The following is a 16,055-nucleotide window of genomic DNA, read 5'->3' as shown; positions in this document are numbered from 1 at the left end:
TCTGATATAAAGTCTGCAAAGTGCAGGGACTTGGAAGCATCTTGCCTATCCTGCAAAGTGTGGAAGGAGGGGCAGAGGCAGCCTGTGGCTGCAGGGCCTGGAGCAGTGCCTGATTCCCTCATGCTAGTTCCGGGGCTGCCGGGTATAAAGAGCTTTATGCAATGTCTGGCGGGTGGGAGTTTATAGAAAACGCGATGTCTCAACAGGCGAACACGCCTTTCTTCTGCAACTAGCGGGATAAGAAAAAGACACCAGGCTCCTTGTGCTGCTGCTGTGCAGATCAGCACCCCGGAGTCGAGGAGCCAGCTTCTGAGGGAGCTGGAGCATCCCAGCCCAGATGGGACCTCACCATCGGATCGATGGAAGAGCAGCAACTGCTTGCAAACTGCTCGTATTATTCACTGCATGCATAATGCAGGGCAGTTGCCAAGGTAAGCGCTATGCTCCAGCCTCTCCGGAATGGGGCTTGCACTGCAAGGAGCACATCCCTGTTCTGGGGACTTCTATGAGAAAAAGACCAAAGTGCATGAAAGTAGAGGGTTAACGGGAGCCGATTCAAGGAGTTCTTTCTAATAGCTAGGGGAGACAGTTGGCTCTTTCCAGGAGTCATTTGATGATCGATTTCTGTTGTGTAAAAGGAAGTAGCGCCTTAAAAAACACTATAAACACCTCCGGCTGTTTAGCTTCACTTCATCTTGGTTTTAAATTATCCCAGGATGTTTTTTCTGGTTGTTTTTCTTGTTTGTACAAACTTTTTTCTGGTTGTACAAGACAGCAACACACAAATGTTGCTAAATTTGGAGGGACAGCTCAGACTTTGCAATTGCACAGTCTAAACTCACAGTTTTACAGAGATGCAAGTGGGCAGCTTTTCCTGAGATGAGTACTGCTTACTGGCTCTGTGGATAAGGTTAAAAAAAAAAAAAAAATCACCCCAGAGTTTTTGCATTTTTTCCTTGTGATCTTTGTGCCCTTTTTGTTGCTGAAGTGTGGGTGGTTTTGCAGAGCAGAGTTCACCTGCATTCCGAGAGCAGGTTTGGTGACCACTAAAATTGTACCTAGAGTTGTTTTTGATGAGAAGCGCACAGGCTGCGGCACTTGCACATAGGCAGGTTGTGCCTGTGGGGGGGCTTTATGCGTGGACAGGCTTGCATACGTGTGGTATATGCAGTCATTTACAGAAGGCTATAAGAAAGAAACAGATGCTTAGTCTGGAGCACAATAAGCTCCCCTTAGTCGGTCTCAGACGCAGATTTGAAGTTAAGAGAGGGAGAACTTTTTCTCTGGGCTTTGCTGTTGCTAGGCGACACCTGGGAGCATGTGACGGGCAGAGCAGGCTGCGTGCCGCTCCTCTGGTACTAATCTGGCTGCTAGGGATGGAGTAGCCGTGTCTCCAGTCCTCTCCCCAGCCTGTGACTGCAGCCCATCTCGTCCTGTCTTCCTCTCTTCACGCAGTTTAATTGCCCTGCAGTGAAAATGAAGCCTGTCTTGTTGGAGCGAGAGTGGCTGAAGTGCATTTCCTCGGCCCCATGTATTGACTTGGCAGTCCTGCTGGTTGTGTCTGTGTATTACGTGTGCGTTCAAATTGTTAATCTGCTTTCTTTGCTCAACTCTTAGTTTAAGCTCCTTAGACAGAATCAAGTAAGTAATTATACAGCAACTGCTGCTAGCAGCTTCCACTTACGAGCAGGGAAATAGGAGATAGCTAATGTGCAGCAGGAGACCTGCAAAAGCTCTAGCCAAGGAGGTCACACTGGGCAGAGTTAATCCAATGCACTATTATTTTACATTGGATAGAATGGAAGCTGCAGTGCTGATCTAAAAGTTTCTTTGCTCTACAGCTACTTTTGACTGTTCAGGACGTGTCTGGTAAATGCCATGACAGGATAAGCAGTGGGAAGCTTTGAACTAGCATCCGTAGGCAGTTTTTACATTGATGGTGTCCTGCCCCCCTCCCTCCCCACCAGAGTAGAATAACTGTGCAAATGAAACAATATAGTTTTAGTAACAGGTAACCGATACTAGTAAAACCTCTGGATAGCAATCTTGGCCACACTGTGATTATTATTGTGAAATATTTGGTATCCTTAAGTTCCAGCTCCTTGAGAGATCATGTCAGACTGTCATTTAAAAAAAAAATTAACAGAATCATGAAAGTGATTCAAAGGCTCAGAAGGAAAATGGTGAAAATCATATTATCTTGCCTAATCCTCAATATTTTCAAAGGTGTTTCCATGATGTTTTTGAAGGTTTTTGTTGGCAATACCTGAGTGTTCCCCGTATAAGCTCGATGTTTCTAGAAGTAGTTTCTCCTGAGCACTTGCTCAAATGATAGTATCATGATTCTTCCTTGATATATCTAATTCTGGATTTACTGGAATTAAACATACAATTTATAAACTGAATAAAAATACTCCCTCTTGTAATTGCCAGTAGTACAGGGCCTGGTTCTGCAACCTTTACTCTATAAGCCTTGTTGCCTGTGGGGTAACTGTTACCAGAAAAAATTGCAGTAGGAATCTAAAAAACTACCTAAATGAAGGTAGTGTCAAGAAGGAGCATCACGGGACTAACGTTAATGTTTGTTTTGAGGAAGCTCAGTGCTTCACGCTCATAGTCATAAACTAGAGACACTGGATGAATGTTGTACTCTCAGCAGTTTTGCAGAGGGCAAATGAGATCACTAGGGCAACTTCACATTTGAACAATGAGTTCTTTAATGTTACTGCAAAGCATACCAGATCTACATACTCGTGCAATATTCCACGTAGTATCTGTTATCGGGCTCACCTTATCTAACATGGAAGGCCTGCTGTACTTTTTTTGATGAGGATTTAGCACCTGAGAGCATTTGAATTTTTTCTGTTCTTAATGGTTGCATCAGAGGAACTGTTTAGTTTCTTCATAAAATCATTTGTATATATAAAATATAAATCATTCATAGAAACCTGCTTTTCTTTATAAAAAAGAACCCTTCTTTCTAGACACAAAGTATTAAGAACATTCTTCACAAATCTACTATAGGTAATATTTCTATAACCTATATATTTCAGATCACTTAAATTTCTTTCATTGCTTTTTGGTGTCCCTTAGGTTTTGATGACCTGCTTTCAACAGAGATGATGTAAATCTTCCAGAAAATAAATGTATTTGTATTAAAATAATATGAATTATTTAGTAAATGACATTGGTATTGATTTTTGTCACCAATTCTGTTAAATTAGTGCAAGTTACAAAACAATGCCAGTATCATCTTTTTTCAGACTTGCATGTATTTACACTGAAATTCTGGCTTCTCTGCAATTTATTGCACAGTACCAAATTGCTATGTAAAGGCCAGGATTTCACTGTATTGTGTAGTTTACAATGTTTAAATTGCTGTTTCCTTCCCCCCTCTTTCTGGTGGATACTTCTGAGCGTCTTTTTATTTCTTTAGCACACCATGTATGAAATCAAAGATGACAGATTCACATTTCTGTGAATTGTATGAGATCAATGATTGCTTAGCCAGGCTGTATATTTTCGTTGCTGATAATCATAACATTCGTGTAAACTTTTGAATTCTGGGAAATGCAGCTGGAAATGCAAGCATCTCCATTAATGGTCTTTCTCTCTACACATATGCTAATTTTTTTAATTTTTGGATTCTATATTGAGTTAAGAGGCCAGAAGATCACAGCTAGGCTCATTTCTAGTATTTATTTTTTGCTGCTCTTTTCAATAACTCATAGTTTACTGACATTTTTTTGAGGTTTCTGTTGTTGATCTGAAGATCAGAAGACTTTTAATTTAAAATATTTTTTTAAGAAAGCTGATTATCTATTCTGTACGCATCTTGGCAAAACGTGATTTCTGCGGAAACTTGCTGTAACACAAAAGTTTGTGCATCAAATTTGGTTTACATCCTGAATCTCTGCAATGATAAATCATCAGCTTAAATGCGTCCCAAGCCAATATGACTAAAATTTGTTACCATTATAAGGTCTCTATTAGTCTGAGAATGAAGGCTATTCTAGGAATGAATCTATATGGTGTGATATATCTCAGAAATCACAATGAAAATTTGCATGAAGTGAGGCCAGTAATGAATAGGTACAGTAAGACTAAGTAGAGAAGAGCTACAGCAGCTCTTTCCAGAATGGCACGGAGAAACATGCTTTTCCATCAAGCATTGTGATAGTTCAGTCTCCAAATTAATAATTCATTGTTTTTTAGACATTGCCTTCACTCAAATGTATTTAATCTGTCTGTAGGATGATGTATACTGACGTTGCTGTAGGCGACAGGCCAGAGTCAGTATTCATACTCCCTTGTACAGCGCTGTGCACGTTTAATTGACAGAGAAGCCTGTCTGTACGATTACGCTCCTGCCAAGACCTAGTGTTTGAAGACCTTGAGTGAGACTTTCCTTGGGGGACTGAGGATTTGGGAGTAATGAGAAGGGAGAAAGGATGGCAAAGAAAATGAATATACCAATGCAATCCTGACGTACAATTCAGTAGGTATTGTGCATGACCTATGGGCTGCAGTTTTCATAATCCTGCACTGGTATAATTTCCTTGGTTTTTCTTGGAGATGTACTCGCACAAAATCAGGAGCAAAAATCCCACTGAGTGTCCATCTACCTGGCTCTGAACTAGTTTATTTCCTAAGGGCTAACAATTTAAACATACCCAGCAATGAAACACATTATAATCTTCTCACATTTGAATTAATGAGTGGTATTTCTGTGCACTAACAGTCTTTTTTTTGTGTGTGTGTGTGTGGTTCTTTTTAATGAGTAGCCCTCTTTTAGTACATCTCTTGATTTTTCTTAATAATTTACTCTTTTTCTGTATTCTGTTCAGCAAAGCATATCAGGAATTTGCAAAGTAATCAGCTAAAGGAAAGAATGGGACAAACCCCAGAATTTTAGTTAAAAATTGAAAGCAGTAACTGGATGACACCTGTTTGGATTTAGGTTCTATGCCAAATGCTAGAATTACAGTAAATAATTAAGCTACAGGAGTCAAGACAAATAGAGACAGAGCATCTAAGGAGATCTCAACTAAGATAAATGTGTGATGTATGCGATGCTTCTATTTCCCTGTAAGACAAACCAAAACCTTCTTTCATATATTGAGCTGATTGGAAATTTGAGCAATGAAATCCTACTTTAATCCGGATTTACTTTCCATGTGTTTTGCAAGAAATGAGCAAAGATTCATTTGGGGGAAAGGTAGAATGCAGTTTCATTAAAGCCTTTTAATTCTTTTCCTTTTGGGCTTCCTGCATTGACATGAAATCAATCACACTGTTTGGAGCCTTTCCCCTTCCATATGCCTTCTTGCACTGTTAGATTATTGCCAGATCAAAGCCCAATGGTGGTTTTTTTTAACTTCTCATTATTTAGCACTGAACCTGGAGGTTCTTCTGTTGAGATTTTTTTTTGCCATCTGAATACTCTTATTTTTAATTGAGCAGTAAACAGGCACATTGTAGAGGTAGTTCATTTTATCTTTATGAATATTGGATCAAATGCCATTCAGTCTTCCTGCAATAATTATTTTTAGATCTGAGAGCTTGTGAAAACTCTTCAGATAGACAAATATGTAACTCTGAATCACATTGTAATATCACTTTTTTAAGCAGGAGTTTATAATTGTTTCTCCTCTTTTAGAGCTCTGCTTAAAAAGCGCTGGAACCATATAGCACTTTGGATCTTTCAAAGGAAATTACACTTTCTAAAAGTTGTCATTGTTGAAAAACATTAAAGGTCCCTTCTAATTAATGATCTACAGGTTGACATCTATTTAAAGAGAAGTTGATGTTTTTATTCTACTGTGGCTAATTAGCAATGATAATCAGATAATTTGTCAGCTTCTTTTTAATAGCTTACACTGAACGTGGCAAATAAAGGACAGAGCCTTTTTTCAAATTATTTAAAACTAAAGTGCTTCTTTATATAATTTGATAATTATACTTTATTCTTAAAGATACCTTGAGCTGTTTCTAGATGAAGGAATAACAAGGTTTCTTCTGAGTCAACCCAGTGCAACTCCATTAATTTCAAAGAAATTATCCCTGAGTTGTACTGATCTACGAGATAGAAAATAGGATTCAGTGAAGAGTAAACATCTCTTTTAATAGCTTATTATTGTTTGAGATCCATTTTGAAGTCCACTTTCTTATGATAATGTTCATTTTACTGACTGCTTTTTGCTTCCTTAGCTCAGCACACTTTTAGAACAGTTTAAGAAAATGAAGTTTAATGAGTAAGCATAGAAGTGTTTAATGGAATGGATAGCCTTTAGCGGATTCCATAAGCTTTTACTGCTGGTTTCAAGGCTTTTAATGTTTTCTTTGTTTTGCAATGCTTAAAGTGGATTAGAGATCTAAGGATCACTGTTACAAGTTTTGTTTTGGATTAATGAAATGATACATAAGAGTTGACTGAAATTGTTCTACTTTTATGACCTGTTCTATTTTATGCTTTTAACATGAATAAGTTGCCTTTGTTTTACAATCGAGAAGCCAGATCTTCAGCAAAAGGGCACCGTTTACAGCAGCAGTGTGCCTGCCCAATTATTTTCTTGCACAAGCAGGTCATGATACTACACCCTGCTGAGTTGAGTCGAAGAATGGGGGTCCGTTCCAATAGGGACTCCCTTTGATGGGGATTGCAGGCTCATGCTTTTGTGGAGCAAGAAGGATGGGGGTTTTAGTTGTGTTCTGTGGCACCTCTTTAAAAAAAAAAAAAAAAAAAAAAAAAAAAAAAAAAAAAAAAAAAAAAAAAAAAAAAAAAAAAAAAAAAAAAAAAAAAAAAAAAAAAAAAAAAAAAAAAAAAAAAAAAAAAAAAAAAAAAAAAAAAAAAAAAAAAAAAAAAAAAAAAAAAAAAAAAAAAAAAAAAAAAAAAAAAAAAAAAAAAAAAAAAAAAAAAAAAAAAAAAAAAAAAAAAAAAAAAAAAAAAAAAAAAAAAAAAAAAAAAAAAAAAAAAAAAATAAAAGGCATAGTCCACAAGATATCCCAGGAACTGATACATTCACTGATATATTCAGAATCTAGGTATGGTTTTTATCTTCACAAACCATTGTTCACATTATCAACTCAGATAAATACACCACAGAGAGTTTAGTTTGATGAAGTATAGGGCCTGCAGGAATGGAGTACATACATATATCAGTAATCCTCTGCAGGTTTGCCCGGAAGAAGGAGGTTTACTATGTAAAGTTCCCATCATTCAACACCAGTGGGAGACCCCATTTAGTCATACCTTGTCAAATAAGGGTATAGTTTCATGAGAAGCGATGAGCCAATTGAACAGTTCACTGCTGCTGAAAGCAGGAGGCCCCACTCTCCTTCCCTCTGTCCTCCAGTGTCCCATTCCCATGTTGCTGCCAGCCTTGAGTTCTCGCTGCTTGCTTTGTGCTAGGACTGCTGCTCATCGGACCTCTCTGTGAGCTGCTTTCACTTACAAATCTGGAGGAAAACTAAACCAGGCCTAGGGAATTAGGTGGTTTCCTGGTGGGTTAGTGATTTAGAACAGCATGCAGAAAGGTCTGGTAGTTACTGGAGTTTGGAAAATAAAGTGAACCTTGGCATCAAGTGGGAGAAGGAGAGGAGCTGGAAAGAGGGAGAGAAAGAGAGAGCCCTTTTTCCTATGGTAAGTCAGTGGGTTGGCTCAGCTGGCCATGCAACCACTGCTTAAATGCTACTGCTAAGAACATATAGGAAATGCTTGCCTAGCATGCTAGTTACAAGAGTGGTCCCATCAGGGCTATAGTGAACCAGTGTTAGCACTGCGGGAAACCCTTTTGTAAAGTTGTCTAGTGTAAACAGATGGCTTGACTTGAATGGGACTGCTCACGTGTTCACTTTTGAGCAGGATTGTAGGGCTATTCTCAACCTGCTATGCAATAAATGAGTTGGATGATAACCAAGTACATGGAATGCTGCTGCAGTTTTTGTTGGCCTTCTAGCTGTGTTAATAAAAATAACTTTTACTACTGCGAGGTCTAATAGGTTTTTAAACCATTTCATGTGAAACAAACGAGCTCCAGTTTGTGTCTGAAATGAGTGACAAATTTTGTGGTGTCTTCCGTATGAATATGCGAGCTGTTTTTATGAGCTTTGCAGTTTTTACTTTTCTGTATGAAGTCAGCCACAGAATGCACTTTAAAGCCTCACTGAAAATGAATTTTTGTTCCTAGTATTCTGTAAATGTAGCAAAGTACTAAAATTCCTTTTGTTACCTCTGCAGTGCATGAAAGGTATTTAGTGGAGTAATTAAACTGCATCTACTTCAGTTGTTAATCTGAGCATTGACAAATTTCTGTTGGCTGAACCAATAGGAAATCTGAACAGAGCCTCAGACATAGCTCAGTTGTGACCTGTCTTTTTGCTCAGGCAGGCCGGCCATCTGCTTCACTGGGAGCTCTGCCTGAGTAAAGAGGGCAACAACGACAATCCGTCTCCTTTGGCACTTGCAGAAGTGATATCCTGTCGTGGCATTTGTGTTCTAACTGTAGGCAATTGAAAAAAATGACGATTTAACAGCGGAAATGCAAAAATGCTGTTACAACTAGCTTTTATTAGTTTTTCAGTTTTTAACTTTATTAAGCCTGCCACAGAGTGCGTTATAAAATGGTTATCTTACAGTGAAAATACAAAAAATAATAAAACTTTAAAGCTGAACTTTAAATCCTTTAGGAATTTGGGTATCTCTTGGATTTGTCTGAGGAAAAAAGAAACTAAAAGACAAATAGTTAAATCCAATAAAATAATGAGTAGCAAAATTTAAATTAATTAAGAGTGAGGTAAGAGCTCCAACCTTGATGGATTACTTTATCCATATTAAGACTTTATCACCTATTAAGTAACAGAAACCATTCCTCTTTGGTTTTTGTTTGGTTTCCTAAAGAAAAGACACTTTAGCAATCAATTACTTTTTTTTTTAATAGATGTGCAATACTTTTTATCTTGTTGGCCTATTTAATTTTTTCTAATAGGGGTCAAGAATTCTCAGAGGCTTAAATCCCAAGAAATTTCATAAGGTAGGAGAGAGGGAGAGAGAGAGACCCAAATTATCACCCTGTTAAGGGAAAATCTTGGTCATTAAACATTCTGTATGGAGATACTCTGTGGCCAGCAATATACCAGGTGTGGTTGCAATCTTCTTCCTAGCAGGCATTTTGAAAGACTGATGGAAACTATTGCTATGAGGAAGGGATTACGATTTAAAGGTTGCACGTCTGTAGGCAAATGCCTGTAGTTCTGTGAGCAATGTTATAATTTATAAGTTGTGTGCTACCACTGTGAAACTTGGGAGACAACATGTGCCTTTCCTGTGGTTTTGTGTGTTTGCTTCTGGATGTAAGTACATAGTATGCAGTACTTGCATGCTCTTGTGTTTCCAAGGGTGCAGCAGGTGTAGGGCTTATCCAGCTACACAAGCTAGAGCAGGAGACCCTTCTTCCCTGCTATTCACTTCTGTGCCTGGAATGCTACTTAGAGTAGCTAGCTAATGTAATTTAAAGAATTACTTAAAATATTATGCCTAGCAGCCACCAATGAAGGGAATTAGCAGCAGAATCAAGCATCCTTAAAAAATCCAGATGGGTGAGTAAATCTGACAGTTGTAGAGTTTGGCTGGTGAGAGGAGATCTGAGTAAAATGCTTCCATTGGGGCTGACAGGAAGGGTAATGTTTCAGTGGGAGATGATATTCTTGTATTTATCCTCTTCTGATGAATTCAAGCACTTTGTCTTTTTAATTTGACAAACTCATTAGTATTCCTATTTGGGTGAAAGGATTTTTTAAAATTATTTTTTTAAACTGAAAACTCTAAAGAAATTTACCACATTTAAAAATGACATAGCCAAAGGATGACTTAATTCTTATTGTTCATCTTCAGGTCTGTTAAGATCAATGTGCTCACACAAAATGCAACTTTGACAACATTGTTGTTTCAGTTCAGGTGATCCTTTCTTTACTCAGGCCTGCCTTCGCATATGGAATTTCCTTTTCAAGAAGCTTGATAAGGAGTGACAAGCCATAGCTGTTAGCTGCTAGCTGAAATTGAGTCACTCCTGAATAAGGGAGAAACGTGATGAGTGTCAATGCATCCGAAGAAATATATGTATTTCCTAATGTCATGGGCAATAGTAAGTAGCATTAGAATGTCTGTCTAGGCACACTAGATGCTTGTAGCATATGATCTATCTATTCTGTACTGACACTTCAGTTTTTCCGCTTTTCTGAAAATGTTCTCACGTTTAGTTTGCAACAAGTAACGGTCACTATTTTTGAAGTGCAAAATGATGACTAGTACCCTGTGAAGCTTTGGGACACAGCTTAAATTGTCTTTTTTATCTAGAGTCCCACTAGTTATGATGGTGCTACTCAAGTAGTGAAGAATTTTGTTACAGATATGGCTTCTGTGGTGTGAAGAGAGAAATAGCTTTTGCTTTATGTGCTTATCGTGTTTATTATCTGTAAGAGAAAGTGGTTTATTTTTTGCATGACAAGTTTCATTTTTCATTTAATAACTTGTGATATAGTATTCCAGTAAGGTTTATGATTTGGCAAAGTGTTACATGTTGCATAGCAATTTTCAATCTAGCAATAATACATAAAAGAAATATAAAAAATTACACAATTTCACTGTCACAAACTGGATTGGAAGGCTCTTACTGAGGCTGATTCCTAGTGCTACAATGACTCATCAGCTTTCAGGAGAGCACGACTGAATTGAATGCAGCTCACCATCTCAGCATGGGGTCTAATTTTGAGACCAAACAGCACATTGGTTGGAAAACTTATTTAAAATACAGTACAGCTCTCAAAATGAGAATAGTTTCCTGAGAAGGTTGTTGTATCGTCTGCTACTGCATCTATTGGACTTTCTCAGTAGTATGTACTGTACATGTTCTCTCTAAGTTGTTCAAGCACTTTTTTTTTCCGTTTTCCACACACTGTGTAGTTGTAAATACTTCCTAGTCTTGAAGATTTTTCTCGTTTTGTCATATTCCCCCCCTGCCTCAGTCTGTTACCCAATTGTTATTCTACAACAGCCTTGGGGCCATTAGCAAGGTTCATTCTTATGAAAATGCTTGGGATACTTCCTTCTGTGAGTAACTGGGGGTGTCTTTATTTCTACTGTGTTTGCTTGTTCTTCTTCCTCTTTATGTCATTTGGTCAATTAGAACAGATTTTTGCATATTTAATGTGCCGCTCATGAAAAAGAAGCTTAGGAGAGCTCAGACATTTATGCTTCCTTAGAGATCCACAGTGCTTGCTTCGCTTACCCAGCTAACAGAATCGCAATTGATTTATGTGGATTAAGACACCTAATGTCAAGACAACTGGTTGAGGTTATTCAATTTAGTGCAGAACATGTTCTTTACATGTAATGTGTTTGAAATACATTTTTATATTGTGAAGGCTAATCTTTCAGTACTGCAAATACTGGTTCTCTTGAGTTTGGCCATACAGATAATACTTTACTAAATTCTCTAAGAAAGGAGTACAAGTAGTTTTTATTAGTCTCACCTTGGAAAATACTTTATATACAGTTGGGTTAAAGAAAGTGTCCAACAAAAATTAATGGCTGATTCTCAGTTATCACTGAAGTATGAGAAATTTGACAGTGACTTAAATGGAAGAAAGAACCTGGTCTGTTCAATATAAAGAATATTCACTTTATCAGTAGAAAGGAGTATCACCTCCTGTCTATTAGAATTAGCCCTTGCTTAAAAGGATTATTTCTTATTCCTGCCTTGTAATAGGACTAAGAAGATAGTAAGAGTTTATTTGTTGCTTTTTAGAAAGTGTGTGAGTTCTAGCAAGATTATAAAGGAACTTAATTTTTATTAATTTGCTTATAGTACTGTATGATGGTAAAGATACATAGTGTGGATATGTGCTGTTTGTAAGCATGTATGATAAATAAACTGTCATGATTTTAAATCTAAGTTCATTTTTTTTACATTTAGGGTTAGTGTGAATAATATTAAATTATTGTATATCTTAATTTTTTTTTAGTTCTTCCAGAATGGCTGGTTTTAAAGTGATAATGTAGAAACCATAGTTATTTTGTTCTGAATACCAGAGCTTTAAGAAAAAAAAAAATTAAAACTGAGAGTTTTTTCTAAGAGGTCCATATGTGGTTTATCAGAAAATTAGGAGCTTGTTCTCTTTATTATTAGTTCAGGCTTATACTTGAAAAAATAAAATTGAATAGATTTGGTAAAAATGAATTTATAAACCATTTTTATTTTTAACAGGCTGTTTGCATTCATTGCTTTTTCAATTAATAAAGCTAAAGTAAGGCAGGGAGGATGAGGATTATGAATATCTTTAACGTTGCTAGGAGGCATTTACAGTGTCATTCCTTTGAACTTGATGTCTGCAGGAGACTTGAACCCTTTTTTCTTTGCAGGAAAGCTTTCCTGCTTAGTTTCAGTAGATTAAAATCCTGAATTTCTTTAATTCTTGGATTTATGTTGAGGCATTAGCAGAAATGAATCTGTAGTCCTTTTATAACTGTATTAACTGAAAACAAATCGTTTAACATAGAATACACTAATTTTAAGTATTTTTTTAAAAGATTTTGCATGAGAGCATTATTAAAATGAGATTTGATGCTTTAGTTTTAACAGTGGTTTTAGTTGACAAGTGTCTGTATGTGCAAGAGCATGCAGACACAAAGCACAGAATATAATGTAGATTTTACTGTCTCCAGACTTCCTTTGTTTTTTGGTTTGGGTTTGTTTTTTTTTTTACTACTTGGCAAGTGGTTTTGAAAGGGAAACCACAAAAATCTTCTGTTGCTGCAGTGAAACATGGTATTTCTAAGTCCATACTGAAAGACAAAACTTTTACTTTTGTTCTTGAATTTTAAGGTGCTTTTTATTAAAAATCAGTGAGTAAAAATTTAAAATGTAGTTACTGGGTTCTACTCTGACAGACAAGATCCATTTATTACAGCTTCTAATACCCATCATTCCACTGAACTCAGGATGTGATTTACTCAAAACTTCCTCTCCTGTGAGTATGGAGTATCTAGCTCATTCATCTGAGATGGAAATAGACTTTGCATATCCAGGTAGGCTTACAGAAAGAAACAAATGAGCAAAGATTAAACTTAAGTTTCTCTTCTGTTTTCATTCCTCTCACCCTCCTGACATCAGTTCTATTTATAATCCAATAATATATAAAGTTGTACATGTGAGTGGATTTTTAGGGAGAAGGGCTAGAAATATAATTTTCTGCTGTTTGGTGGAGCAAAGGCTTTTTTATTATTGTCATCAATGGGTTTCTACTTTTTTTCTAATTTTTGAGGAAGCTGTGCAACTGGGACTTGGGAGCCAAATCTCTTAGTCCAGTTAACATGTCAGTGGAGAACCAGATCTGTTGCTTCAAGTTCAGTCCTTTATCATTTCCACATCCCCCCTCCCGTAAAGAAATCTGAAGTAATCTGTATGATTTGTGTACCAGAAAATTTTCTAAAATGTCTGCATCTTTGCTTGGGGGCTAGGGAGTGCATAATAAAACAATCAAATTAAATAAACTAAGTACTTCTGCACATGCATCACATGATGTTGTTGGCATTCAGAAGAATAAATGAACTCAAAAACAGAGTAGACAACTTTTGTGAAGAGTAGTGCATTGATCACTGTTAAACACACCAGAGTTAGAGATGGAGTCTCTGGCTAGGAATCCTTCCAACACTGACTGGTAGAAGGTTGGAGGCCCCTTCATAGGAAGGATCAAGGTGTGTGTGCCTTGTTTCTTGTGCTGTCTAATAAATACACCAGCAAAACAGTGTGCCTCTCATGTACTGTGACTTCCTGGAGTGCTACTGGAGAAACAGTAGAATATGAATACGCATTGGTGAAGGGAAGAATGGCACCATTTGGCCTTTGCTTGTTGACATTGGGGCACCCAGGTGAGTTTAAGTGCCTATCATCTTTATGCTGCGAACTGTCTAGGGTGTGACCCTTCATTTTGTTAAGTGTTTGTACAGTGCAAGGCACTGATCAAGAGTCCTTGATCAACTACTGAGTCTGTAGATGCTATTTTACTAAAAATAATCTTGTTATAGTATGCGATTGGATGATAATTCAGTAATAGAAATCCTATACTTCCCTATTAACACTGTAACTCTCTCTCTGGCACTGCAGCTCTTCTGCTTCAGATTGTCCCTTGACTAGTCCCCTGTCCACCTATCAATCTGTATACAGAGAACTTGCAGTCATGTGAAGTGGGTGCAGACTCACATTTGTACTGTCTTTGTGTTGATATTGTCAGTTAAAATTATTTCTCTAATATAATCTAGTTTAGAGACATGTAGGTACAAAAGATGTTCTGTGTTTCACGGTCTTGAAGACTGAAGATCTTGTACTGCTTTCTGTAATACCTATAAATGCTCTTGTGGTCTGTGTTTTTTTTAATCTGAATAGTTTGTATTAAATGTAATGGAGTTTGCAGAGTGTAGAAAGACTGAAAGTTAAATATTGTCTCAAGGTATATGAAATTTAGTGTAATTTTATCAGACTGTATTTTTCTTTATATTTTAAATAATCTTTGTTCATTTGCCTATTATAATTACTAGCAGAATACTACTTTTCAGTATCACAGGGCATTTTACAATAATAAGCAAAGGTTTTTCCTGAACTATGGGTTTTACTTCTTTCTTCATTAGTGTGGGGGAACAGAGATGGAATTTCCAGAGATTTAGCTTCCCCTCCTTAAGCATTCCAAAACCTCAGGCTGTTTGACATAGAATTAAGCTAGGCAAAAATCTGACATCTAAGTGTATGGAAGGTGATTCTCCAGGATTCTTCTACCTGCGAGGCCACTGGAGTGGGCTCTTCTGTTTGGGGGCCAAATTGGAACAAAGAGTACCCATTGTTGGAAGGCAGAAAGGGAGAAAAGAGAGCTTGTCACTTATTTCTATTAAAATTTATGTGGAAGAGGCTTGTAATGTACAGTTCATTTGCACTTATCTGTTGAAAAACTGCAGATGTATTAAAGGTGGAACTGTGCAGTTGAAAAAATATTGCCTTGAAGAACGTTACTCTTTTAAATGCAAAAAATATGTTGAGAGAGATGATTCCTGAAGTGTAAAGTAATTGCAGCAGTGTAAGTTTCATTTTTGAGTGGACAGCTTGAGAGTGGTACAGTCTACCCTGGGCTTAATATATTCTTCATTACTTTAAATCTTTCATTCAAGCTTAACTGTTGAAGAGGTGTTAGCAGTTCTCAGAGGTATTGTGAGCATGAGGAAGAAAGAACGAATGAGGGTTTTTGGCCTATCCTGTATAGTCAGAATAGACAGTCATGGTGCCCTTAATCTGGATGACAAATGTAATTCAAAAGATTTGTAGTCAAAGTTAAAAGTATGAGGGACTTCAAGGTTGAATGGGCAGGTAGAAAATGTATGAAAAGAATTAGAAAAGACTAGAACTGTTCATAGAGGAGCTGAAAGGAGTCTAAAGTAATGCAAAGAGTGGCAGAGAGTAAGGCAGTATTGGTTTCCATTATAAGCTGAAGATAACATTCTGGTTTTAATACAAGAGTATTGAATTTAAGCTTTAATTCTCAATCTAAATATTTCTACACAAACATATTGCGGCAAATGAAGCACAGAGGAGGTTGAGAGGGTGTAATGGACTGCCTTCCTATTGAAGGCTGTAGCCCTGTGGGTTAAACATTGTGCTGTGAAATGCCTGAAGCTATTAACCTCTCTCTCTTCTGCTGGAGTTCCATATGACTTTGGGAGACAGTCCTGAAGGGCAAAGGGGTCCAGGAAGGCTGGATGATCTTCAAGAAGGAAGTCTTAAAGGCGCAGGAGCAGGCTGTCCCCGTACGCCATAAGAAGAATGGGCGGGGAAGACGACCGGCCTGGCTGAAAAGGGAGCTTTTGCTGGGACTCAGGAAAAAAAGGAGAGTTTACCGCTTGTGGAAGAAGGGGCAGGCGACTCAAGAAGAGTACAGGGATCTCGTTAGGTCGTGCAGAGAAGAAATGAGAAAGGCAAAAGCCCAGCTAGAACGCAATCTGGCCACTGTCGTTA

The 16,055-nt window shown here is 37.4% G+C and overlaps 1 protein-coding gene across 1 annotated transcript in view; it reads left to right on the top strand.

The window, feature by feature from the left end:
• Window positions 1-337: 337 nt before the first annotated feature.
• The window catches only part of LRP2 (LDL receptor related protein 2), a 139,498-nt gene continuing 123,780 nt past the window's right edge, over window positions 338-16,055 (top strand). The window contains exon 1 of the mRNA XM_019471867.1: window positions 338-431. Within this exon, the coding sequence (XP_019327412.1) occupies window positions 338-431 (94 nt within the window). The remainder of the gene's footprint in view (window positions 432-16,055) is intronic.

This window comes from Aptenodytes forsteri, unplaced genomic scaffold, assembly GCF_000699145.1.
Source record: "Aptenodytes forsteri isolate BGI_AS27 unplaced genomic scaffold, ASM69914v1 Scaffold257, whole genome shotgun sequence".
Lineage (NCBI taxonomy): Eukaryota > Metazoa > Chordata > Aves > Sphenisciformes > Spheniscidae > Aptenodytes > Aptenodytes forsteri.
The sequence above is the reverse complement of the archived record's forward strand: the minus strand, read 5'-3'. Positions and strand labels throughout refer to the sequence as shown.